Consider the following 25,645-nt stretch of genomic DNA (forward strand, 5'->3'; position numbering starts at 1 on the left):
TTAATAGTGAATGAAGCCACTCCCATTTCTAGCCCTTGATTCCTGGAACCATGAAGCCTGGTTATGAGAGAAACAGCACCATAGCTTGGAAACTGACTTATACTGCATCCTAGAGGGCACAGTCCCAGCCTGACAAAATATTGCCCATAAGCCCATGGATGATAGTTTTGGCAGACGCACTGCATACAGAAAAGGTAAATCCATATCCAGAGTAAGTATCTATTTCAGTAAGAACAAAGCCCTGCTCCTTTCACGATGGAAGTGGTCCAATGTGATCAATCTGCATCAGGTAGGTAGCTGATCACCCCAGGGGATGATGCTACATGGAGGACTCAGTGTTGGTCTCTGTTGGCCTTGGCGAGTGGGTCAACGTTGCTGAGCTCATGAATAATTCTATCCCTGCCACCAGAGCCATTTTTCATAGGGCCATTGACAAGTGGCTGGGTAAAGAGGCTGACAGGCAGCCACAGAATGGGTCCTCCTATGGAGTTATTAAAATCCTCCTGAAGTCCTACGTTGGTGATCATTCACATGAGACACAAATATCTTTAAATCCTCTGTCCATTCAGAGAGGTCTATCCACACTCCTCTTCCCCAGACCCCTCTGTCAACAGATTTTCTAATCATATTCCTTCCAAGTCCATGACCATCCGCCAAACCACTGGCCACTGCCTATGAATGGTTATGGACTTGTACCTCTGGCTATTTCTCCTTATAAGCAAAATGAACAGTCAGATGTACTGATTGATGTTCTGGCCACTGGGAGAATTTCCCATCACCAGTGTCCTTCAGCGATATCCCACAATGGGACTAAAGCATTACAGCTTTCAAGTGGTGCCTGAATATTATGCAAAACCATCCATAAACCAGGCCTGAGCTTGCTCTTCCTCAGTCAACTAGTCACAGGGAACTCTCCACGAGGTCACAGGTGCAGACTGAGAGAGAGAAGGTAGTGCAGCAGGAGTGGGGACCATGGGTATTCATGCAACTTGTGCTTTCAGGACCTGATCTCACATATATCACTTATTTTTCTTTTTAATGTCACGTTTCACTTAAAAAACTTCAGTGCACAATACAGAATGAAAATGCGGTAAACTGGTCATACTTCAAATAAAAAACGCTTGGGATTATAGCTGATTCCAGGGTAGTAGTTTCCTAGGGCTGCTGTTAAAAACTACCACCACTTGGGTGGCTTTAAACAACAGAAGTGTATTCTCTCACAGGTCTGGAGTCTAGAAGTCCAAAGTCAAGGTGTCAGCAGGACCATAGTCATTCTGAAGGCTGCAGGGAGAATCTCCCTGGCCTCTTGGAGTTTCTGGTGTTCACTGTATACCACTTCCTTTTGATAAGGGAGTGCTATGAAGCACTCCCAGCTTTATGGCTTGGTGGGTCAGACAACACCCAGTTCATGATGGGCAGCTCAGGTCATATGGTAACTTGGTGGCCCATGGTTAAGCTGTCTGTTTCTACTAATATCCATTAGCAAGACAAAAGCAGTTCCTCAAAAAGTGAGTAGTTATCTGCAGAGGATGGTAGGGTTTTGCTCCAAAACTGAAAGGGCCAGTGCTATGGTTAATGAATGGGGACCTGCCAAAGACTCCCCATAGCATCCCTCTCTGTCAGTGACACCTCAAGCACCACTGGATCTGCTGGATCATATGGCCCAAATGGCAGAGCAGTTTGCACAGCAGCCTGGAACTATGGCAGAATCTTCTCTTATTCTGGACACTATTTCTCAACAACAATGAGAAATGCTCTTCATTTCAACTGGTCATGTGAAGGTGGGGAAACACGCCCCAGATCTTACAGATCTGTGTTTTTTTAGTCACCCCTGCCATTTTCTAGCTTCTTGGGACCTCAGTTTCCACACCTGTAAAACAGGGCGACTAAAGTTCATACTATCAAAAGTCCCTCCCCATTTTAAAGTTCTATGAACTGTTTCTTTAAAAAGCGAAGCAAGTTTTCAATATACAGGGTGTCTCCCCCTCCCCCCAAAAATGTACATACACTTTGAATAATTATTAGTTCCAATGGGCTAAATCTGAGAAGAAAGAAACATCAATTGAGCTATCAGTTATTAAGTGTGCATACATTTTTTGGGACACCCTGTATATTGGCTCATAAAACATGTTACTCTTTTTCATAAATTATCTATTAATTATATCCATTATGCTTTCTCCGTTCCTGTTTGGTCTTCAAATTATGCTGGTTTTGTTACCATCATACTTATTTAGCAAAAGTAAGGACCTTCAGGGCCTGGGAGAGGCAGTAACGTAGTCTGCAAGTCTGTAAAAGAGAGCTAAGTCATTCCATCCCTTCATGTCAGGATCCAGGTCCCTATTCCTCGGAATGACAATGCCGATGGAGAAGGTCCTAGAACTGAATCCCCAAGCCCCACCTCCTCACTGCCATCCTTGGGTCTGACTCAGTGATTTTTTGAGGAAGGTGACTAACGTGTGAGCCTCAAAACTGGGCAATACACATGGACCTGCCTTCAGACATTAGCCACTCAGGGTTCCTTTTAGGTTCTGAGGGACAAAATCAGATGGCCTCAGACAGCCTCTGACTTACGGGCCAATGATACCAATGAAGACAGCTTTAGTTGCTGATCAATTCTGCCCCAGTAGATTCAGATTTGCTAGCCCTGCATTTGCCTGTCTGCTTTTCTTGGTGTCTTGTATATCCAGTAATGTACGCCCTACCTGGACTCTTATTCCACCTGATAACCCTACAACTTCATATCCTGTCTATTAAACTCAGCCCATCTATGGCAAAGCAGTGTTTTTCCGTCCAGCACAGATCAGCGCTACCTCTGCAAGAGCCCTGTTTCCATAGCGCTCAGCACAGATCTGGGACTAGGACATGAATAAATATTTCCTGCAGTCCTACTGTGCGCAGAGCACCGAGCTAGCACTGGCATATCACATGAATTACTGAGTTCCTGATGCCAGCTAGGAGGAAGAATTAGTAAATTTAGTACAAAATAAATTACTAACTTGATTTTCAAATTCACAAAGTTTTCAGGATTCTGGCCTCCTATGAGAAAAAGTGGAGTCTTGCTGGATGAAAAAAGTCCTGGTGAAGGTAGGGGAGGATGGGGACAAGGGAGATAGATCAACCAAAGGACTTGTGTGCTTGCATATGAGCCTAACCAGTGATCACGGACAACAGGGGGAGGGGGGCATGCGTGTGGGGGGGTTTGGGAAGGGAACGGGGGGAGGGGGTTGATGACAAATATGTGATACCTTAATCAATAAAGTAATTTAAAAAAAAAAGAAAAAAGAAAAAAGCCCTGGTAGCAGCTGATAGGGCTCTCTCTACCTGAAGGTCTAAGGGCTTTAGAGGTAGGGGTGAAGGTCATGATGGTGTATGTGTGTATATGGGTGGATGTGAGCTAGAAAGATGGTATAAAGTCTTCCCTCAAGGGCATGTGAAGCCCAGGGCAGGTCTGGACTAAAGGCAATCCTAAGATCAGTGCTCTCCAAATGTTGTGTGACAGTCCAGTTAGTGCACCCTGCAATCAATTTAGTGGCCCACGACCAAGAGTCCCTGAAAACAAAGTAGAAAAGAACAGAGTGGAATACAAAATCGAGCACTGTTTCATGAAATTTTAGTTTCTAGCCACTCAGGGTTTTTAGTTTATGTGTGTGTTTGTGTATACACAACTTTATACACACATATGTTCTAATCTAAAACATTCCTTGCTCTAGATCCAAAACAAAAATATTTGAGAAATGCCAATCAAGGAAAATTACCACATTTCCCAGTGAGTTGGGCATTTCGATGCAAGAGTCAACAACTGTTTATCAACACAAGCCATTGCATATGTGGCAGTCGCTTTGGCTTAATGAAGATGAGAAAGCACTGCATGCAAAAACAAGCTGAGAGCTGCCAAAGCCATTAACTAAGCTCCAGGCACTGCCAAAGCCAGAGCCAATGTTCGTGCTGCTGAAGTCTCTATTTTGGCTTTGATCATTTGGCTTCTCGAGTATGGAAACTCTATCTTCAGAGAGCAACAAAATCTTCCATTTCCTAACTGAAGAAGGAAGAAAGCGCTACTAAACTCAAGACATTGTGGCTGATGAGCTTGGTGTTGGAGCATAATTTAAGTACTCATAATTTGTGACATAACCTTAACAAAGGATTATGCTTTACCCTTTGTGTATGCTCTACCTTCAATAAAAGATGCCTTCGCTATAAAATTTCATGCAGGACATCAAATCTGCACGCACCAGATTCATTTCCCCTGAATCGTATAACTTGGTATTTTTCAAGCGCCTTCCCTAGGACAATTGCAAAGACATGGGAGTGGCGGTGAAGTCACCACTTGCTTTCTGCATCAGACTAGAGAAGCTAACTTAGCTGACCAAGGTCAGATGCCGAGTGAAGAAAGCAGGTCTCTGAACTCATCTCCAGCCACCTAACGAGGCAGGTGCTCGGCGCCAAAGGCAGGCAGCTGAGGAACACTCTATTCCTCTCCCTCAGTGTCTCAGGGATTCCTTCCCTAGACCAATAGCCACAGTATTGATGAAGCCCTAGGGCAGTGGTCGGCAAACCCATTAGTCAACAGAGCCAAATATCAACAGTACAACAATTGAAATTTCTTTTGAGAGCCAATTTTTTTAAACTTAAACTTCTTCTAACGCCACTTCTTCAAAAGAGACTCGCCCAGGCCGTGGTATTTTGTGGAAGAGCCACACTCAAGGGGCCAAAGAGCTGCATGTGGCTCGTGAGCCACAGTTTGCCGACCATGGCCCTAGGGTATCAGGCAAAACACTGGAAAAGATCGTTCTGGAACCGCCAAGTGGAAGTGCTGTATAATGCTCCTTCACACATCGTGTGGAAAATTTTGGAACTTGTCATTAACCTCCAAAACTCACAGAATGAAGACATGAGTAAATTCAAGAAAACTTTAGACCTACTAATTAATGATAAATTCCCAATGCTTACAGAGGATACAAAGATATTTCATAATATGTCTGTAATTAAATGAAGTTGATAGCAGAGGGGGCAAATACTATTTTTCCCCATAAATAATAATTCTAGCAAACTTTATTAAACTTTGGGTATATGCTAGGCTTCAAGTTTTACATGCAATAGCTCACAATCACTCTGTTAAGTTCTTTCCCACATTTTAGAGATAAGGAAATGGAGGCTCAGAGAGGTGAAATTTAGTGCCTCTAAATCAGTGGTTCTCAACCTGGTTGGGGGTCACCACAACATGAGGAACCGTATTAAAGGGTCGCGGCATTAGGAAGGTTGAGAACCACTGCTCTAAACAATTCGTAGAGCCCTGATTGGACTTTAATAGTTAAAAATCCATGCGTATGTTGTCTCTCCAAGCTTAGCGGAAGCTCCATGAGGGCAGTGTTCCCGTCCTCTGCCTCCCTGCACCCCTTATGCAACTGACCCAACCGTGGTGGGAGCAGAGACACTTCACAACTACTTCCTGGCTGAGTTGTGGTTCCAGCTCATTGAAAGCGAGCAGATTGCCAAACGTTTAAAAGACAGTCTTTCTGTTTTGTTAATCCTCACCAGAGGATATGTTTTCCATTGATATTTAGAGAGAGCGGGTGGGACAGAGGGAAAGAGAGAGAGAAAGAGAAAGATCGATGGAGAGAGACACGGGAAACCCTTCGGTGCGTAGGCCGTTGCTCTAACCAGTGAGAACACCGGCCAGTAAAACACAGCCTTGTGTGTCTGAGCGGCACTGGTTCCCTCAAATGTGCACTTTTCCTAGGACAACACCAGTGCTGACTCAGGACGGGTTATTTCGAGAAATATCTTCTGATAACTTGAGTGGAGGAAGCTCTCTGAACACAGGTTGCGCTTCCCAACGCCCCTGACTTTTCAGTGGGAAACAAGTCACGCTCCTGGTCTGTCTGCAAGAAGAGCCTGCATCAGGGCGATAAGCCGAGTATTCCCTGATGGGTCCCACAGCCCTGCCACTTGAAAGATTAATTCCACATTCTGGCGCTGCCCTGATGTTTTATTCATTTGCTTATTTATTTTGGGGGGTGCAGCACACAGAGTCCTCAGCCTCGCAGAACCCACTCGCCCTGTGCTGGTCTGTGTAAGTACAAAGTGTCCCATGCAAAACCCAACCGAATCTCTGGGTGAGTTTCCCTCTCCCACTTACTAACGGAAAGGCTTCCAACTATGGGGGGAGAGGAAAGGAGCTGAGATCCCTCGTGTAACTCTGAAAGCCAAAATGAGCTTTTCTTTATTTTATTTTTAAAAAATGTATTTTTATTGATTTCAGAGAGGAAGAGAGAGGGAGGTAGAAACATCAATGGATGAGAGAGAATCATTGATTGGCTGCCTCCTGCACCCTCTCCCCACACTGGGGATCGAGCCCACAACCTGGGCATGTGCCCTGACAGGGAACTGAACTGTGACCTCCTGGGTCAGAGGTCGACGCTCAACCACTGAGCCATGCTAGTCAGGCAAAATGGGCTTTCCTATAGATTCCAGAGTTACTGTCAGCTGCCACTCAACAACTGCTAGGCCACACAACTGCCAAAGTAGCTCACAACACAGGAAAGAAGGCCAGGTGAGGAAAGGCTATCAATCATCGTGTGGGACGGATCTAGCAGAGAGACTCAAAAAAATCTTCAAAAGTCACTGATGACATCTGTGCCTCAACTCAGCTTATGAGGTAGAAAGAGAGACTATAGTTTGCAAAAGGGTCTCACGCCACTGTGGCCCTTAGCCTTACTTTTCGCACAAGTAAGTAAGACAACTTGCCACAGAGTACTATGTTACATGCAATTCCCTTGCCAGAGTGACAATGCACCCTTTCTCTCATATTCAACAAAGCTTACTAAAAGGCATGTTAATGGGAAGGACTTATAGGGGGCTAACTCTGAATGCATTCTAACATTTTTTGAGAATTTAAGTACTTTACTAAATAATAACAGAGTACTTGGGGGATACATCTTTGTAGCAAATGGCCATAGAATGGAGATGGAGAGCATTATGCTAAGTGAAATAAGCCAGGCAGAGAAAGATAAATATCACATGATCTCACTCATTTGTGGAATATAATGAACAACATAAACTGATGAACAAAAATAGATCCAGAGACAGAGAAACATCATTCAGAACGTCAAACCTCAGGGAAGGGGACAGAGGGGGTCAGGGGGAGAGATCAACCAAAGGACTTCTATGCATGCATATAAGCCTAATCAATGGACACAGACAACAGGGGAGTGGGGGCATGAATGGGAGGTGGGGGGTAATGGGGGAATAAGGACACATATGTAACACCTTAATCAATAAAGAAATTTAAAAAAAGAAAAGAAAATGGCCATAGAGGCAAGAAGCTGGAGGTCATTCTCTGATGTCATTATTAAGGGTAACAATGACTGCCTATTTCACACCCCCGAGCCCCCCCACCCCCCCACCCCCGCCCATTTCCCAGTTTCAGAGGATGAGGCCTGGGCCTTTCTTCACATTTCACGCACTTACCTTTTGCACTGACTGAAGCCTAAAGCTTCCCAATCAAACAAGAGACTCTTCCATGGGTACTTTGTCCCAGTCAAAGACAATGCCAGATGGGAGGATGCGTGCATGGCACACCTGATGAGTTCAGCAGGGCACCTGGTGTTACTGTAAGAACATCTACAGTGTGCCTCAGGGTAAGTCCAGGCACCGTTGGGGTGGCTCTTGATGTAGTTCTAATTCCGGTAAGGAGAAAACGGCCAGTGGGGCCTTCAGCTCAGGATTCTGCCTCTGACAGTTGCTCTGAGAAGCGGTGTGTGCGACAGCATAACTGCCCTCCATGCCACCCTGCCTGCTCTCCTTCTTGCCCCATAGGTTATCTATCTATACCTCAACTCACTTCATTTACACTCACCTCCCACGTACGGCCCCAGGTGAAGAGACATAATCTTTCATTAAAAGATATCAATAAAAAAGGAAGGGAAGTGAGGGGGAAGAGATTAGATACTTAAGTTCCATTCAGCATTTTCTAGCTTCAGAGGATAGGAAAACAGCCTATCAGAGAAGTTTTATTTCCCCTCTGACAAAATAAAGCTTTGCTGAGAACTGCACTGCAGAGCATGGGTGCTCAGGCAGGCAGGGTGGGGCTGGCAATCAAAGCCTTATGGACCCTGCAGACCTTGGCCAAGGCCTCCTCTCCTGCCCATCCCCCTCTCCATCAGAATGTACGTAGGGCAAATGCCAGACACTGATTCCAGGAAAAACAGACTGAGTCAGAGTCATCACCTGAGGAACCTATCATAGCCAGTATTTTGCCTGAATCTTATTTTGCCTGAATCTTATTTACAAGAAGAGAGAAAAAGCAATTAGATGCGTGCCAGGAAAATAAAATCTGTCCAGATACCAAAGACTTCAGTGCAAATTATTTGCAATCTCAACCAAACATTGCAAGTTGATTTTTACTTCACTTCTATGAAGGGCAATAGGAAAGCGAATGTTAGAGAGACATTATCAGCAGCAAAGTACCATTCTGCTCCTGCATCTGACTCCGGGAAACACTTGTTCCAGCCAAAGCCATGACTCATCCTCTGCTGCCAGTCACAATAGGAGCTCAATTTGCTGCAGTTCCGCAAACCGTGCAGCCCTCCTTACAAGAAAAAGCTCTGCTCTAGCATTTCGGAAAGATTAAAGTCAGCACAGAAAATGGAAAATTACTATCACCATTTTACGCTAAAATTACTATCACATTTTACCAAAACACAATTTGAAAGCACCAAAAGCTTTAGTCCAGAAAAATCAGCAAACATTTCTGCATTTGTTTGTTTTTAGTTGCTTTATTTTTTATTTTTTGTTGTTATGAAGTGAATCCTACCTAATAAAAGAGTAATATGCAAATTAACCATCACTCCGCTACACCCACCAGCCATGCCCACCAACCAATCAGAGCAAGTATGCAAATAAACCCAACCAAGATGGCTAGAGCCAAAGAGAGCAGGAGGGAGGCTTGGGTTTCCCAGGCAATGGAGGAAGCCAAGCTTTCCACCTGCCCTTGCCGGCCTAAGCCTCCACTCAAGGCTACAAAGTTTCAATTATAGAAGGTAAACAAATCCAAACAGAAATGGTGGCAGCCAAGGAGCTAGAAAGAGTGGGAGGCCAGGGTTGCCCCTGGCAATAGAAGAAGTAAAGCTTTCCGCACACCCTGGCTGGCCCAGGCCTCCACTTAAGGCTACAAAGTTTCAATTATAGAAGATATACACAAACCCCAATAGAAATGGCTGCCGGCCATGGAGGGAGCAGGAGGCTTGACTCCACTCCAGGCTACAAAGTTTCAATTGTAGAAGGTAAATAAATTCCAGATACCAGGGCCTCCACTTGGGTTGCCAGGGGGCGTGGCTGGCCTACAAACCACCACAGGCCTCTCGCTCAGGCCGCCCCACACCCCAAGGGAACCCCCACCCTGATCCGGGACACCCTTCAGGGCAAACCAGCTGGCCCCCCACCTGTGCACCAGGCCTCTATCCTATCTAATAAAAGAGTAGTATGCAGATTGACCATCACTCCAACACACAAGATGGCTGCCCCCATGTGGTCAAAGATCCTGCCCCCATGTGGACACAAGATGGCCACCACAAGATGGTAAGCAGGGGAGGGCAGTTGGGAGGCACCAGGCCTGCAAGGGAGGGCAGTTGGAGGCGATCAACCCTGCAGGGGAGGGCAGTTAGGGGTGACCAAGCTGGCAGAGGAGGGAAGTTGGGAGCAAACAGGCTGGCAGGGGAGCAGTTAGACATCAATCAGGCTGGCAGGGGAGTGGTTAGGGGGTGATCAGGCTGGCAGGCAGAAGCGGTTAGGGGCAATCAGGCAGGCAGGCAGGTGAGCAGCTGGGAGCCAGCAGTCCTGGATTGTGAGAGGGATGTCTGACTGCCTGTTTAGGCCCGATCCCTAAACAGGCAGTCAGACATCCCTCGAAGGATCCCAGATTGGAGAGGGCGCAGGCTGGGCTGAGGGACACCCCCCCGCCCCCGTGCACGAATTTCGTGCCCCGGGCCTCTAGTATTATATAATAGGAATCAGACACAGAGAGATTATTGGGGAAATCTAAGATTATTCTACATAGCCATTCAAGAGAAGTGATAGAACTGCTAGCAACTGTATTCCAAAGATAATTGGTAGAGTCCTTTAATTTACATTCATACTTCCATTTATTCAGCAATTACTTATTGCCTGTCCACTATGAAGAAGACTTGATAGGAAGCACTAGGCTACCCCTAATAGAAGATAAGAAGCAGTATGTTCCACAAGAAGGGGATGGTTGTTTCAAGGAGGGAATTATTATTTCAAGACACGGAAAACTTTCTGGTACAAGGGAAAAATGAACGGGTGAAGGAAGGATGAACAAAACATGAGATATTCAGAAATCAGGGAAATCTCTTTCAGAATAATGAGCACAAAGACATGAAGGTGAGAAACGGAGGGAGTCAGGGAGCAGCGAGTAGATCGAGTGTCAGAGCAAGTTCCAGGGCCTTAGCCAGGAGTGGCACTGGATTGTGGGAAATGTGTGCAGGCTTCAGGAGCTGTAACAGTCAGACCAGACAGGACAGCTACAGGCCTGCGAAGGGGTGCTGGAGGCCCACTTCTGGGCCAGGTGTTAACCTGCTAGTTGCTGGACTGTCAGGGCTGTCAAGGAAGACTTACCACAGTAGGGCGCTGGGGGAGGGAAGCATTCAGGGGGTTGGGAGATGTGAGTACAGAGTATGTCTGAATTTTACCAACCAATACAGCCATACTGATGTATAGCAGCTGAATTCCAGTTCTGTCTATTGTTAAAACATAAAAAGGCAAAAGCTAATAAAAACTTTTGACTTTCTAGTCAACTTACATACACAGGGTGGGCAAAAGTAGGTTTATGTTGTTCATATGGAAAATAATACAATAATTAATAAATAATAATACAAGAATAAACTCTGTGTTTTGCATACTTACAACTGTAAACATATTTTTGCCCTACCCTGTATAATCCTTTAGGGATTTAGTTGAAATACAGTCAAATGTGGTCCTAGCCAGTTTGGCTCAGTGGATAGAGCATTGGCCCTCAGACTGAAAGGTCCTGGGTTCGATTCCAGTCAAGGGCACCTGCCTTGGTTTTAGGCTTGATTCCTGGCCAGTTGGAGTATGTGTGTGGGAGGCAACCAATTGGTGTGTCTCTTTCACATCAATGTTTCTCTCTCTCCTGTCTCTCCTCCTTCCTTTCACTCTAAAAATGGAAAAAATACCCTCAGATGAGGATTAAAAAAAGAAATACAGTCAAATGTGTTCTTAAAATTAAAAATATTACATTAATTTAATAATGCCTATAGTTTTGTTAAATATCAATCTGGAAATACCATGCTATTCAATTCTGATATTTTATAAATCAAAAATATTCTAATTGTTTTAGATAATTATCCTTACTATTTTATCTTCTCACTCTTTCTGAAACTCATATTAGTAATATATCAGACTCAAATAATATTCTCTACTGTTTTTATTTCTCTCACCACCTCCCATCCTTTTGTTTTTAATTTTATTTTTTGGGGGAAATTTCTGCAACTTTATCTTCCAACAGTTTTATGGAACTACTTGACTCTTAAATGATTAATTTCCAAGAGTTCTTTTTTATCCTCTGAGTGAATAGCAATCTGCTTTTTTCATGTGCACAGTATCTTTCTCTTATCTCTGATGACATTTTCTTTGAAGTCTTCTTCCGCTCCCTGCATTACTTCCAAGTCCTCTGAGTTCCCTTTTCCTGCTTCTTCACTTGGGTTGCTGCCTTTCATGCTGGATGCTTTAATCAAACGTCTACAGATTCTTAGCTGTCCATTCTTATTTAATAACTAGAGGCCTGGTGCACAGGATTCGTGCACTGGTGGGGGGGCGTGGCCTGTGTGGATTTGCCCTCGATGGGAACACTGCTCATCCTGGACAGCTGAGTGGCTGTGGACCTGCCCTCTGAATGGCTGTTCCCTGGTCCAGCATCTTACGTGGAGCCGGAGCACTCTCCTCTCCAGGGGACCCGGTCGGGGCTGGGCCCAGGGACAATAGCACCGAGAGGCAGCGGAGTAGGCCTCAGTCCCACAGCGGCCATGAACCCGCCTCCCAGCCTCCGGGGTCAGCTCTGCGAGCCCAGTGGCGGCACTGTGCAGCCTGCGGGAATCAGAAGGAGGCGGCAGGGAGTGAGGAGGAGGAGCCTGGGGCGAGGAGATGATGATCGCAGCCTGGGTTCCTGCCCGTTGGCCCGGTGTTTGCAGCGGGAGCAGCCGCTCATCCCAGTCAGCCGAGCGGCACGTCCAGTGTGGTAGCACACTGACCACCAGGGGCAACTCCTGCGTTGAGCGTCTGCCCTCTGGTGGTCAGTGCATGTCATAGCGACTGGTTGACGGGTTGTTCTGGTTGTTCCGCTGTTCAGTCACTGGGCTTTTATTATATAGGATGAAGCACTAAACATGAACTGGTAGGCTTCGCCATAGAGTATTTAGACAAAAAGCCACATGTTTGTTTAAAGAAAAATGTAGCACATTAGTTAGGTTACGGGCTAAGTTGCTACATCAAAGAGGCCCCCAGACAGAACAACTCAAACAAGTTAAGATTTTGTTTCTTTCTCTTTTAACATTCCATAGTTGACGGGTGGTGCTGCATAGGCGGATGCTGCTGCTCTTTCTATTCTGTTTGCTGCTCCACTGTCCCCAGGGTCCTGTCCTTGCCTCTCCAGCATCACACCCACACCCTACCCTGGAAGGGGAGAGAGAAAGGGGGAAGACAAGCAAGTTTCTTTTAAATCAGTGAAGTAGAAGCTGCTCATACCACTGATAAGAACTCAGTTAGTAGTCTAACCTCACTGCAGGGGAACCTGGGAGATATAGTCCTATCTAGGCAGTCAGTTTCCTTGCCAAAACTTGGGGGTGTTCTATTAGTAAAAAAGTTTAACAGTCAGAATAGAATGGGGGACATTAGCGTCTTCTCCCAACTTAGGGCCTCTCAAATGCCAGTATCTCCAGGTTTTTCTCTGGGGTGGTTCATTTTCTCTAGAGATAGATCCTTCAACTCCTTCTGCACATCCAGGTTGCTGGTACTCACTGTCTGGTGTCCAAGCTCGAGCTCCTCGCTCCCACCTCCTCTGTGCCTGAAATCTCAGAGTCTGCTGGCCTCTGCTTTACCTCCTCCAAAGAATGAACTTCTGATTTTATGTGGGGGTGGAGGAGGCCTGATTAGGTGTGCAATGGGGTATAACTGCTCCTCGGACAGACTTTCTCCTGAACTCCCCATTCTCAGCTTCCCACCCCACCCCTGTCTCCATTGGTCTCCGGTGCCTTTATTTTTAAGCTGTTCACGGGTTCTTTGGGTGCCTGCATTGTGGGAACTTTCTGCTCTCTTAGCATTCCTCTGTCACTTTTCAATCTTCACAAATCCTAGCATCCCCCAAAATGACATCTGCCTTTCTGTTTCTTGTTTTCTTTATTGAAAAAAAGAGAAGGAAGTGAAAATGGCTTTACTATCTTGAAACTAAAAATATTTTTTTCATCCGTACATGATGCTATCACTGGAAATTTTATCTCATGCCACAAACATCCATTTGCTTAAAATAAGAACAGTTTTATTTTTCCGTTCATCCTGTGGGTATATACCCATGATTCTCCACAAAGTAACCACTAATTGTATTTCATTTTAAAGTGATTTTTAAAAGGCTTATTTGTAATGATATCTAAGACTTGCAATTGTGAAGTCATTTCCCACTCCCACCCCCCCCCAAATATTTACTAAATCTGTATTGAATTTCTTCGCTTCTTTTGTCAAACAACCTCTATAAACATAGAAACCAGTGGTGACAGAGGTAATCATGGGCCATTGTGTCTTTCCTAAACAATTCTGTGTGGTCCAAAATAAAGTAATTGTGAGAGCGCTCTGTAAAATAAAAGGTTTTTAAAGACCTGCAGGTAAGTCAACTCTCTTTGTTCTGAAAGATAATTTTTCAAAATAAAACTTTACATAAAAACTATAATTTGGCATAAAAAAACCCACCGCACTCTCTTTCACTTTCTTATATTTGCCCATGGCAGGCCATGTTCATGGCACACCGTCTTCAGCTTCTCCCTCTGGCTACCTCCTACTCATCCTTCAAAACGAATTTCCGGTGTCGGCTCCTACAGGAAGCCTTCCGTGACCACCTCGCAGAGCTCTCCCACAGGCTGATCAGGCGCTGCGCCCGGCGCTCCCTGTAAGTATCGTTTATTATAGAGTAGTCACCAGTTTACTTGCTAAACTGTAGGTCCTGGAGGACAAGGTCCGTGTCCTATTTATCTTTACATCCCTGGCATCTGTAAATCAGGCCTGCAGCACAGCAGCTGCTAGTTACATATTCACTTACTGAATGAAAAAGAGGAATGCTAGTTTTCAACTGGAAGTAAAAATCCCTCAATGAAGTCGGAAGCCGAGAAATCAGGAGGAATAATTCACCTTGGTTACTTTCAACCACCCATTCCCCCTCAGTGGCTAAATATTAACTGAGCCAAGAAATAAAAAACTCAAGTAAATGGAATTTCAGAAATAGATATACTAGTACCTGGGAGATTTAAGCCATTGGCTTGCTGGCCAGATAAAAAGATGCATAAACTTGTACTTTTGGTATCTGTATTAGTCAAGGCCTTTTGGTTGCAATAGATGGAAATCCACCAGGTTAAAAATGGGGGTTAATGAAACCAGAAAACACGGAAGTTCTATCCTGAGCAGTCACAGTGAGGAGAAGAGCCACCGAGGGTGAGCATTTCCGTCTGCCCTTTTCCATATGTCAACTGGGCACATGGAAGAAAGAGGCAGCTGCTCTAACGTGGACTTTGACCTGTAGATTTGTTTTTGTTTGGGGGAGGCAGCAAAAGTTATATTCAGAGACGATTTCTGTCGCTGCCAGTGGTTCATTGTGGGAATTGTAGTACTTTCACAAATGTACAGGATAATCTCTCTTAATAAGCCAAATAAAGATATACACCAAACACACGACAGATTAATCACGCTATTGTTCCAGGCAGGGTGTGTGTGTGGGGGGAAGGAATAAAGTCCAAATTTCATGAGGTGTACCTTTTTAAAAATATATATATTTTATTGATTTTTTACAGAGAGTAAGGGAGAGGGATAGTTAGAAACATCGATGAGAGAGAAACATCGATCAGCTGCCTCCTGCACACCCCCTACTGGGGATGTGTCCGCAACCAAGGTACATGCCCTTGACCGGAATCGAACCTGGGACCTTTCAGTCTGCAGGCCACCGCTCTATCCAAACCGGTTAGGGTGAGGTGTACCTTTTTATACGAGGAGTACTCAGGCTACTTGGCAACCAACCAAAGAGCCGATTTCCACCGCTGGTAGGTGGGCAAGACGAGGAGGGCCTCGCCAGGACAGAAGTGAATGCCCCAAGGGCCCTCGGAGAGTTTTGAGGTCAGCAAAGAGTTGCCCTGCCCAAACTCAAACTCTCCAATAGTCCTCACAAACTCCTGGTACTTATAGTCCAAATGTCCCTTGTTTCTCCACACGCTTCTCTTAATAAGCCCCTCCGCAGCTGGGCAGCTGCACAAAAATGTGCAGCTACATTTACTGACAAGATAGTGAGTCACGAATCAAAAGTTATAATGAATCCAATTCTTTGCACCTAAAGTCCATTTCTCTTAAACGTTGTTATAGCACCTTATGTGCAAATAAATGGACATTAGGTGCAAAAACACAGACTAATCATACTCATCATTGGTTCATGCCTGGCTCTCTTTATTTGTTCATACAAAGGAATTAAAACATAGTAATTGTTTTTCTTTTTTAATAAAAAGAAATTAGACTAAAAAAGGGAATTAGACTCTACAAATAACTCTTCAATTTGCCTTTTTTATTTTGTAATATATACTAGAGGCTCGATGCACGAAAATTTGTGCAAGAGTAGGCCTTCTTTCCCCTGGCTGCCGGCACTGGCTTCCCTCCGGCCCCAGCTTCATCAGGATGTCCAGAAGATGTCCAATCTAATTAGCATATTACCCTTTTATTATTATAGATCATAGATATATTATATTTAACATAGCATATCCCTCCAGGTGATAGTTGAGATTTAACTCATTCTTTCTACTAGCTGTACTACAATTTATTTAACTTTCTCCCATTAATGAACATTCAGGTTGTTCCAGATTTTTTTTTACATCACTACAAGCAACACTCAAATAAATATTCGGGTTCATTTATCTTCGGGTGCTGATGCTTTTATTTCTATAACAAATTCCAAAGAAGAATGACATTGCTGGGACAGAGTGTACTCACATTTTAATGTAAAGGTTATAGCAATTCATATTCCCACCAGCAATGTTTGAGATTTCCCTGCGCCCTGAACAGCAACATATCCCCCCTCCCCAATGGGTAGAAAATGGTCTCAACATTATGCACTTTTTATGTTTAACATATAAACTACATGTCATATGTTGCAAACTTTTTTTTTTGCCTTTACACTTTCTAATGGCATATTTTGCAGCACAAAAGTTTTAAATTTGAGATGGTAAAATGTATCAATCTTTTCCTTTGTTTTAAAAGCTGAATATACTGTCAGTGGATTAGCACTTGAGGGCATGGGAGTGGTTAAATAGACTCATCTGGACAGGTTGTCCTTTCAACGCTGAGTGCCTGAAGTATGACCTTCAGGTAGTACCTGGCTGCCACTGTCCAGGAGACCATACACTGTGTGACTGAGTTCTAGGAGTTGTTTGCCTGATACTGTTGTTCAAAATGAGCAATTCCATTCCCCAAAGAACTTAGCTGTGCTGATGGAGGTGTGAGCTGGTATTTAATGAGTCAGCGGCACTACAAAACATGCTAATCTATTTCTTATTCCCCCTAAGGAAATAAAAATGATCTTCAAAATAATCTTTCCATAGACACCTCACAAAATGCAAGTTTCTAAGTTCTATAATTTCATTTTTTCCTAAACAGAATCCTTTAGTGGTTTATGCAAATCCAGGCAGCTTCAGCTTTAGAGGTCTTATCTGTTTTTGATGAAAGCCATGACTTGACAAATGCCCCATGATTTATTGCTTTACAGCATCTGGTCAGATATGAATTAATAAGAGCTTTTACAATTTCTTACCCTACTCCCCTTGTATCTTTTCAAGACCGTAATCTTGCATTTTTCTTTTTTCTCCTTTTCTCTCATTTCCCATCCTTTATATTTTATGTAGATTTTAAGTTAACTGATTTAGGGCCATACTAATTATATATGATCAATATAAAGGCAGATTATATAACTCAGTTATATATAATTAGTGGACGAGCAGATTCAAGACATAAAAGATTATCAACGTATAGGGTAGTGTGTTTGTTTGTTTATTTTATTTATTTATTTATTGAGGCAAGTCTGCTTTTCACTAACTACTTGAGAGGGATGAAGCGGGAGGAGTGGGTGGCTCCAATGCCAGGCCTGCCGTGCTTCACTGGCTTGCAGGTGACGGAGAACTCACCCAGGTAGTGGCCAATCATCTCAGGCTTGATTTCCAGCTGATTGACGGTCTTGCCATTGTAGACGCCCACCATGCTGCCCACCACCTCCGGCAGGATGATCATGTCCCGCAGGTGTGTCTTCACCACCTCTGGCTTCTCCAAGGGCGGCGCCTCCTTTTGGCCTTGCGCAGGCGCTTCAGAAGCGAGTGCTGCTTCCTTCGCAGGCCCGGGTTAGCCACCGCCGCTGCCGGGCACCGTACAGCTGCATCCACTGCTCATAAGACATGCCAAGCAGTTGATCAAGATCCACGCCACCGTAGGTGAACTTGCGGAAGGTCCGCTTCTTCTTCTGCTCCACTTCCGCCACCTCGTCTGTTCCTCGGAAAGGACAACCCTTACAGCACTATTTTAAATGTGACATAGAGCATATTGCTTTATCTGCAGTGTTCTCCCATATCAACTGTGTGCAAACTCAGGAAGATGGCATCAACTTGGCAGAACAACAGCAATAAAACACCAGAATGAGCATCAGGAACCCAGGACCGTGTAAGAGTGATGGATTGTCTTTAAGTGGAGGATCTATTAGCAGATTTCCCCCCCCTACTTTTCTATATTTTCTAGGGTGTCTGACCATATTATATTGAACATGCATTTTGATGTGAATCCAAACAGCACCTAACTGAAGATATCTATGATGTTCAGAAGATATGATAGTCTCTAATTTGCAAGGCATGTAGTGACTGTTTGTTGAATGACAGATGACAGAATTCAATGCCACACATCTAGCACATGCTTATCTGTATTCTTATATTTTGTAGCCAAGTCTTAGGCTCATGGAAATCAGAATTGGAAGAGATGTTAGGACTCATTTGGCCCACTTGCTTGCAAATACTTTTAGTTCTAGAAGCCTTTATCTGAAATTTTATATAGAAACCTACTATCTAAAAGTAAGAGCAAGCCAGAGCCCTACCTACTTAGCCCTCCAAGGTAAACAGGTCCTAAATGACAAAAATCTTTAAGAGACACTGCTTGAAAACCACTGATTTGATTCAACCCATTCACTTTTCCAGAAAAAGAAGCTCAAGCGAGGCCATAAAGCCAGTTAGCTGCAGAATCAGATCTTCTGACTTGGAGTCTAATCTTTTCCAACACAACACTGCTTTTCAGGTGGCCTCGATGCTCTCCAGACACAGGAACAATGCCTCACGCCCGTCTCCCTCCCAGGCCAGCCCAGAGAGCAGTGCTAAGGGCATCTTTTTTAACCAAACAATTGATATACACCTGTTATTCAATTGGAAAAGGAGAGATGACCACCCAAGGTTAATTATATACAGAAAAAGCTATGCATGCTTTTTAAAAAGGAGCTAAGGATCCTTTCAGTCTCCATACCTAACCTCCTCAGTGGCACCAAGGACATTTCCCAAGACCAATAAGAGGAAGATTAAGAAGTTAAACAACAAAGCAGCTGAGGTATGTAATAGACTTAAAACCAAAAGCAGGAACAAGATGTATATTGAAGAAACTTCTTCCTGCCCAGAGCAATTAATGTGGTGAACACATGGGAGGGGAAGCAAATTATTTTCAAGCTTTAAAGGGAAGATAAAAGACATGAAGAAATAATAAGCAGTAAGCCCCCAGGGCAAGGGCAAACAGGAGGGCATGTTTTTCTTTCTTCCAAAAGGTATTTTTATTGCTCGTAGTAATTGCTCAAAGTTTTACACTGTTCCTTGTTTTCCATCAATTACGGAGAGACAGAATAAGACATCCAGAGGGAAACTGCATAGCAGAGACATCAATGCAAGCAATGGGGATGAAAACGAGCTCCTGAACTCTGGTACATGCCTTAGCCCTAGCTAAGTTTACAAAAAGGCAAGCTTCCCTTTATTCAGAAGGTAGCATATACTAGTAGTTCTCTTAGAAATGACGACTACAATGATGATCATGAAGTGGCATTTGTATCGGTGAGGGAACCACAGGGTATATGTTCACTTAAGTTTCATTGGGAATCTTCTGCTGTGTTGGAGCTACTTTTCCAGCCTGTACACAGCATAGTACAAGTTCTCTTTGGTCCATTCTTGTGCTCCTGGGACAAGCTTGCCTCCTGTCTAGTTTCTCCCATACAATTCAGTTTGCTCATGCCTACAAGCATATTCATCCTGATTTACCACTGTCAATGCCACTGCAATTTCTGACATATGTAGAGAACTTTTTTGTATGACTTATAGAACATTTTCTCATTTTACCTTCATGACATCTCTGTGATGGGTACTTGCATGTGACAGATAAGGAAACTGAAACTCCAGGGATGACAATGATGACTCCAAAGCTTCATGGTTAATAAGTGGCAGGATCAAAATACGAACCTTGAACTTTCGGGTTTTATTCTTCAACTAGAGGCCCGGTGCACGAAATTTGTACATGGGGCGGGTGTGTCCCTCAGCCCAGCCTGCACCTTCTCCAATCTGGGATCCCTTGAGGGATGTCCAACTGCCCGTTTAGGCCTGATTTTGGTGAGATCAGGCCTAAACAGGCAGTCGGACATCCCTCTCACAATCCAGGACTGCTGGCTCCCAACTGCTTGCCTGCCTGCCTGATTACCCCTAACCACTTCTGCCTGCCAGCCTGATCACCTCCTAACCACTCCCCTGCCAGCCTGATTGATGCCTAACTGTTCTCCTGCCAGCCTGTTTGCCCCTAACTGTCCTCCCCTGCCAGCCTGGTCATCCCTAACTGCCCTCCCCTGCAGGCTTGATTACCCCCAACTGCCCTCCCTTGCAGGCCTAGTCCCTCCCAACTGCCCTCCCTGCTGGCCATCTTGGGTGGCCATCTTGTGTCCACATGGGGGCAGGATCTTTGACTACATGGGGGCAGCCATCTTGTGTATTGGAGTGATGGTCAATTTGCATATTATTCTTTTATTAGATAGGATTACAACCTACTTTCCACTAAACCACACAGAACACCATCAGATGTTCCTTACTGTCTTCTTCTTTTTTAAGTATATAGTCACCTTTATTATAATTCACAAATACATCAGAAAAGAATTAAAAAAAACCCACAACATTTAACTTGCATGGGCTTCTGCTTTCTGTTCATTCAGCTATGCAATTAGAAAACCAACTTTGAGGATAAAAAAGCAAAGTATCATTTTAGTTTCAATTTTTTGTATCACACATTCTGAAAAGTTTTCTGGGCCTTTTCAAGGACCAGTAATGTCTAATAAAGCTGCCCTGCCCTAGCCGGTTTGGCTGTGAGTAGAGCGTAGGCATGCCGACTGAAGGGTCCCAGGTTTGATTCTGGTCAAGGAAATGTACCTCGGTTGCAACCAATAGATGTGTTTCACATTGATGTTTGTCTTTCCCTCTCCCACACTCTCTAAAGACCAGTGGGAAAATATCCTCTGGTGAGGATTTAAAAAAAAAAAAAAAAAGCTGCCCATGCTCAGTGCCTTCTGTAATTACTTATAAATTTCAATGGGCCATGCGGCCAATGGAACATTCTATTAGTCTACCAGTTAATACAGATCTGGGAATGACAGAATTTGCATTTCTTTTTCCTTTTACTCCAAAGGGCAGCTACTTATCTTCCAAAAACAGCCATCACTTTAGAGGAACCCAAAAAGCATTGTTAACTGCCAAAAAGGTGAGGTGGCGCCTCTTCTTTCCCAAATCAAGTTATTTAGAATCTTGACTGAGGCAGACACCAGGAAGTGAGCAAAGGTCTCCCCCTAAAAGCCCTTACTGTCTTCTTGACGAACTCCACAGCCTCAGCGTGGCTTTCCAGTTCCTTCACACATGGGGCCCTTTCCTGTCTAACCTTCTCTCCCACTTCTCTCCAACAAACTCTAGGTGTGTGTTCATAACAAACCTTTTACCTGGAATGTACTCCCTTCTTTTCCTTTTACCAAATTCTATATAGTTTTCAAGGTCAGCAGAATGTTGGAAGATATAATCTTTCAACAAAAGCTATGTCTGAATTGCACATTTTAACATTTCACTATTTTCAATATAATTTTTGGTAAAACGTAGTTGTTGTATTATTATAACAAATGAGTTAAATTATTTTGTATTATTAATGCATTGAAGTCTTGTTTCTGTTGAGTACAAAACCATTTGGTGGTAAAGGGAGGTATTATACACTTTTATTCAAGAACATGTACTAGTGTTACTCAATAACAGAAATTAATGATTTTTTTTTTGTTTTTGTTTCAATGCAGTGCCTAGCATTATATGAAAACACTAGAGGCCCGGTGCATGAAATTTGTGCACAGTGCGGGGGGGGGGGGTCCCTTAGCCCAGCCTACACCCTCTTCAATCCGGGACCCCTCAGGGGATGTCTGACTGCTGGCTTAGGCCCAATCCCCAGGATCGGGCCTAAACCGGCAGTCGGACATTCCTCTCACAATCCGGGACCACTGGCTCCTAACTGCTTGCCTGCCTGCCTGATCGCCCCTAACTGCCCCCTCTGCCAGCCTGGTCACCCCTAACTGCCTCCCCTGCTGGCCTGGTCGCCCTTTACTGCCCTCCTTGCTGGCCTTGTTGCTCCCAATTGCCCCGCTCTGCGGCCTGGTAACCCCTAATTGCCCCCCACCCGCTGGCCTGGTCGCCCCTAACTGCCCCCCACCCTGCCGGCCTGGTAGCCCCTAACTGCCCCCCACCCTGCCGGCCTGGTTGCCTCTCACTGCCCTCCCCCATGCCAACCTGGTTGTCCCTAACTGCCCCCCTGCCAGCCTAGTTACCCCCAATTGCTCCCCTGCTGGCCTGGTTGGCCCCAACTGCCCCCTCCCCCCCGTCAGCCTGGTCACCCCATGCAGCCTGCTGTTCAGGCATTTGGTTGTCCCTCACTAACCCCCCTGCCGGCCTGGTCACCACAAGTAGCCTGCTGTTCAGCCATTTGGTCGTTCCTCACTAACCCCCCGGCCGGCCTGGTCACCCCACACAGCCTGCTGTTCGGTTGTCCATCCGGTTGTTTCAGTCGTGACAGCCCTGGCTTTTTATATATCAGGATTATCACTGAAATGACTGGGGTAAGGAGAACAAGGCAGAATTTTAATCTTAGACAGACTGGGGTACTTGAAAGTAGAAATTCAAACCTGAAACTGGGTACACAGTGAAAGCAGACAAGCAGCAAGGCTGACTCCATGCTCCATATATAGCTCCTGCTTAAGAAAGAAGACTTGCTTCAATACTGGGCTAGGACTGAACCACAGGTGGAGCTTAAGTAGCCCCTAGGAGGCACAGAAAAGGAGAGGGAGATAAAAAGAGAAAGTGATCAGGCAGATCACTGGTGGGCTGTGTCCTATAAAACAGTTACCTTCTACAAGGTTGCACGTATGGTATATAACACATCTGTTGCTGATCATGGAAAATAGCTCTGATTTCAAAATTCCACACTTGTTTTTAAAAATAAAGTTTTATTGGGACACAGCCACACCCATTTGTGTAAGCACTACCTATGGCTACTTTTGCACTACAAGGTTGGAGTTGAATAGTTGCAACAGACCTTAAAATATCTGGCCCTGTACAGGCCTTTGCTGACCTGTGCTCTAAAATCTAGCTCTGCTTTCCAAAAGGAGATTACAAAGCAATTTTTGGCAAGGAAAACCCAGAAGCAGTTACTGATTCAGAAAGGCCAGAACATTTCCTTTTGTTACTGACGAGCCACTGCTCTGGCTCTGAACCCATCCCTTGACCATTCTGCCTTACGTATCTATTTGTGATGCTGAGATTATTCTACCCATTTCTGTGTCTTGGGTCTGAAATTTTCTAGCATTTGTGTACTGTGTGTAGCTATGATTATTCCTTAATGCTCATGTTCATGTTCATGTTAGGATAGAAAAAGAATGTGTTATTTATACAATGGTCAGTAAAAGTAGTTATAGCAACAACTTGCTTAAATTCCCATAAGGAAGTGGCAGAATTTATACAAGTATATCTTTGACATTATGTTTACTGATTTCAGTGGATTCCTTTCTTAAATGGATTTCATAAATTTTCTCTTATCAACAGAGTATATAAAATATAATTTAACCTTAAACAATTTTTTTTTGCTGACTCAAAATCATCATAATGAAATTATCGCATTACAGCCCTCTGGGGCTACTAAGGAATGGAGGCTAACTGAGCTAACACAAAAAAGCCAAGAAAACTGATTTCGTTGTTCTTTTATCTGCTTTCCTCTTTCCTTCACTCTTAGGAGCCATTCTGCAGTGGAGTGACAAGATTGGGAAGATGTGATCTAAATCAACTACCAATCTCATGCTGAAATTCCTCCATTTTTAAAAAAAGTGCCCATCTAATGGAATGGTCTTTGTCTTGGTCTATTCAGGTTGCTATAACAAAATACCATACACTGTGTGGCTTATAAACAACAGAAATTTATTTCTCTCCTTTCTAAAGGCTGTCAATTTGAGACCAGGATGCCAGCATGGTGGGGTGAGGGCCCTCCCATTTTAGTCTCACATAGTGGAAGGGGCACGGGATCTCTCTAGGGTCTCATTTATAAAGGCACTAATAATCCCATTTATGAAGGCTCTGCCTCATGACCAAATCATCTCCTAAAGGCCCTGCTTCCCCAAACCATTACCTTGGGCATTAGGATTTCGACATATGGATTTTGGGAGAAGACACAAACATTCACACCACAGCAGTCTGGTCTAGTTTAATTAACCAAATCACAAAACAGTTACAATGTGCCTCCTCTGGGCCAGTCATAATGTTATTCAGAGATGATTAAGACATGGTTTCTGTGCTTATGAAGCATAAGATTCCAATCTTGGTAGAAAGCCCAATGTTCTCATATAGGATTGTATGTACATAAGAAGGGCCCACTTCTCATAGCTTCACATTTTGCTCATTCAACTCTATCTGATAAAGCCATTTCGCTTTCAGGGCTCCATCACACATCTGTTATATTTTCTAATGACATTGAGAAATGTCTAAATAGGTAAGAAGAAAGTTCATAAAAAAAAAAAAATCTGGGGGGGGAAAAAAAAAGAAGAAGAAAGTTCATGAGCGGTCAGCACACTTGCTTTCCAGGATCAGGATTTTGCCTCACAAAAGCTTTGCGATGTGGTTTCCAAGCGTAAGTACCAGCTAAAAATGAAGGCTTTTTTGTGTTATATCGTAATACCTCAAAGAATCATTTTACAAAAACTAATGTCCTCATCTTGAATTACTTGCTAACGGTCCAAGAGGACATTAGGTAGACTTCGACATGACATTCCCACTGCACCAATTTAAAATTCCTGTCTCCATTTCACAATAATGAGCTAAAATGTTTTTATTACCTAATAAAGCATGGTAAGCCCAGCTGTAAGATTTTTCCTTTATAAGAAGAATTTACCACATCATGATTCAAAACCAAATATAACACAAAGGATATGGGGTTCCTGGGAAAGAGAAAGATGGAAGGGAGAGAAGAGAGACATAACTGAAAGAGAGTTAGGAAGAAAGGGTTCAGGAAGGCAGAGAAAAATGGAGGCAAGAAAAAAAAAAAGGATAGGATCAAGAAGACATAAGAGATAGATATTGAATCAAGGTGTCTTTATTCAAAACTTACAATGTTGTGAGAAGATCACAAATGAAGAACTATTTACTTCGTTTCCTTACAAGAATAAGGGTGTGAAGAGCCTAAGGTTTACTATCAGACTCCCAACTCTCCGGAGATCTGATACCAACTGATCACACCTGGTTCCTAGCTCCAGGGCAAAGGAAGCAGGTATGTCGCCCGCTGCCAGGTAGTGCTGGAAAAGCTGGACTTAAGCCAAAAGCAACTATGTGGTAAAACAGTCCTAGCAACTGAGGAAATAACAGGTTTGAACCAGGATTAAGAAAGTGGAAGGTTTAGCCAACACAATAGAAAGGAATTAGATGGATAAAAGACTGGGATAGAGTAGGTTAAATCACTATTTACAGATGATATGATGAAAAACCCAAGAAAGTCAATGAGAAACTACTAAAACAGAACAGAATTTAGCAAGTCTGATGGAGTATGAATCAAGGCCATTCATAAATAACAAACAGATGTAATAGATGAAAATACCTCAGTTATAACGGCCAAAACAACAAAATTCATAGGAATAAACTTAATGAGAATCTGAAGGAAATATATGAAGAAAACGTCAAGACACTTCTAAAGGACAGGCATGTGACCAAAAGGAAGACATACCTTGGTCTTGGGTAGGAAAACCTGACACCAGGAAGATATCATT

The 25,645-nt window shown here is 43.9% G+C and overlaps 1 protein-coding gene and 1 pseudogene across 4 annotated transcripts in view; both read right to left on the reverse strand.

The window, feature by feature from the left end:
• The window catches only part of CRACD (capping protein inhibiting regulator of actin dynamics), a 67,349-nt gene extending 59,693 nt beyond the window's left edge, over positions 1-7,656 (reverse strand). For 3 of the 4 annotated variants that reach the window (XM_054728898.1, XM_054728906.1, XM_054728909.1), the window contains exon 1: positions 7,471-7,656. In XM_054728898.1, coding sequence (XP_054584873.1) covers positions 7,471-7,574 — 104 coding nt within the window. In that variant the 5' untranslated portion in view covers positions 7,575-7,656. The remainder of the gene's footprint in view (positions 1-7,470) is intronic. The other variant, XM_028143830.2, reaches the window with a different exon arrangement.
• Positions 7,657-17,349: 9,693 nt separating this feature from the next.
• The window catches only part of LOC103285050 (40S ribosomal protein S15-like), a 42,800-nt pseudogene continuing 34,504 nt past the window's right edge, over positions 17,350-25,645 (reverse strand).

The sequence above is a fragment of the Eptesicus fuscus genome, chromosome 2, assembly GCF_027574615.1.
Source record: "Eptesicus fuscus isolate TK198812 chromosome 2, DD_ASM_mEF_20220401, whole genome shotgun sequence".
Classification (NCBI taxonomy): Eukaryota; Metazoa; Chordata; class Mammalia; order Chiroptera; family Vespertilionidae; genus Eptesicus; species Eptesicus fuscus.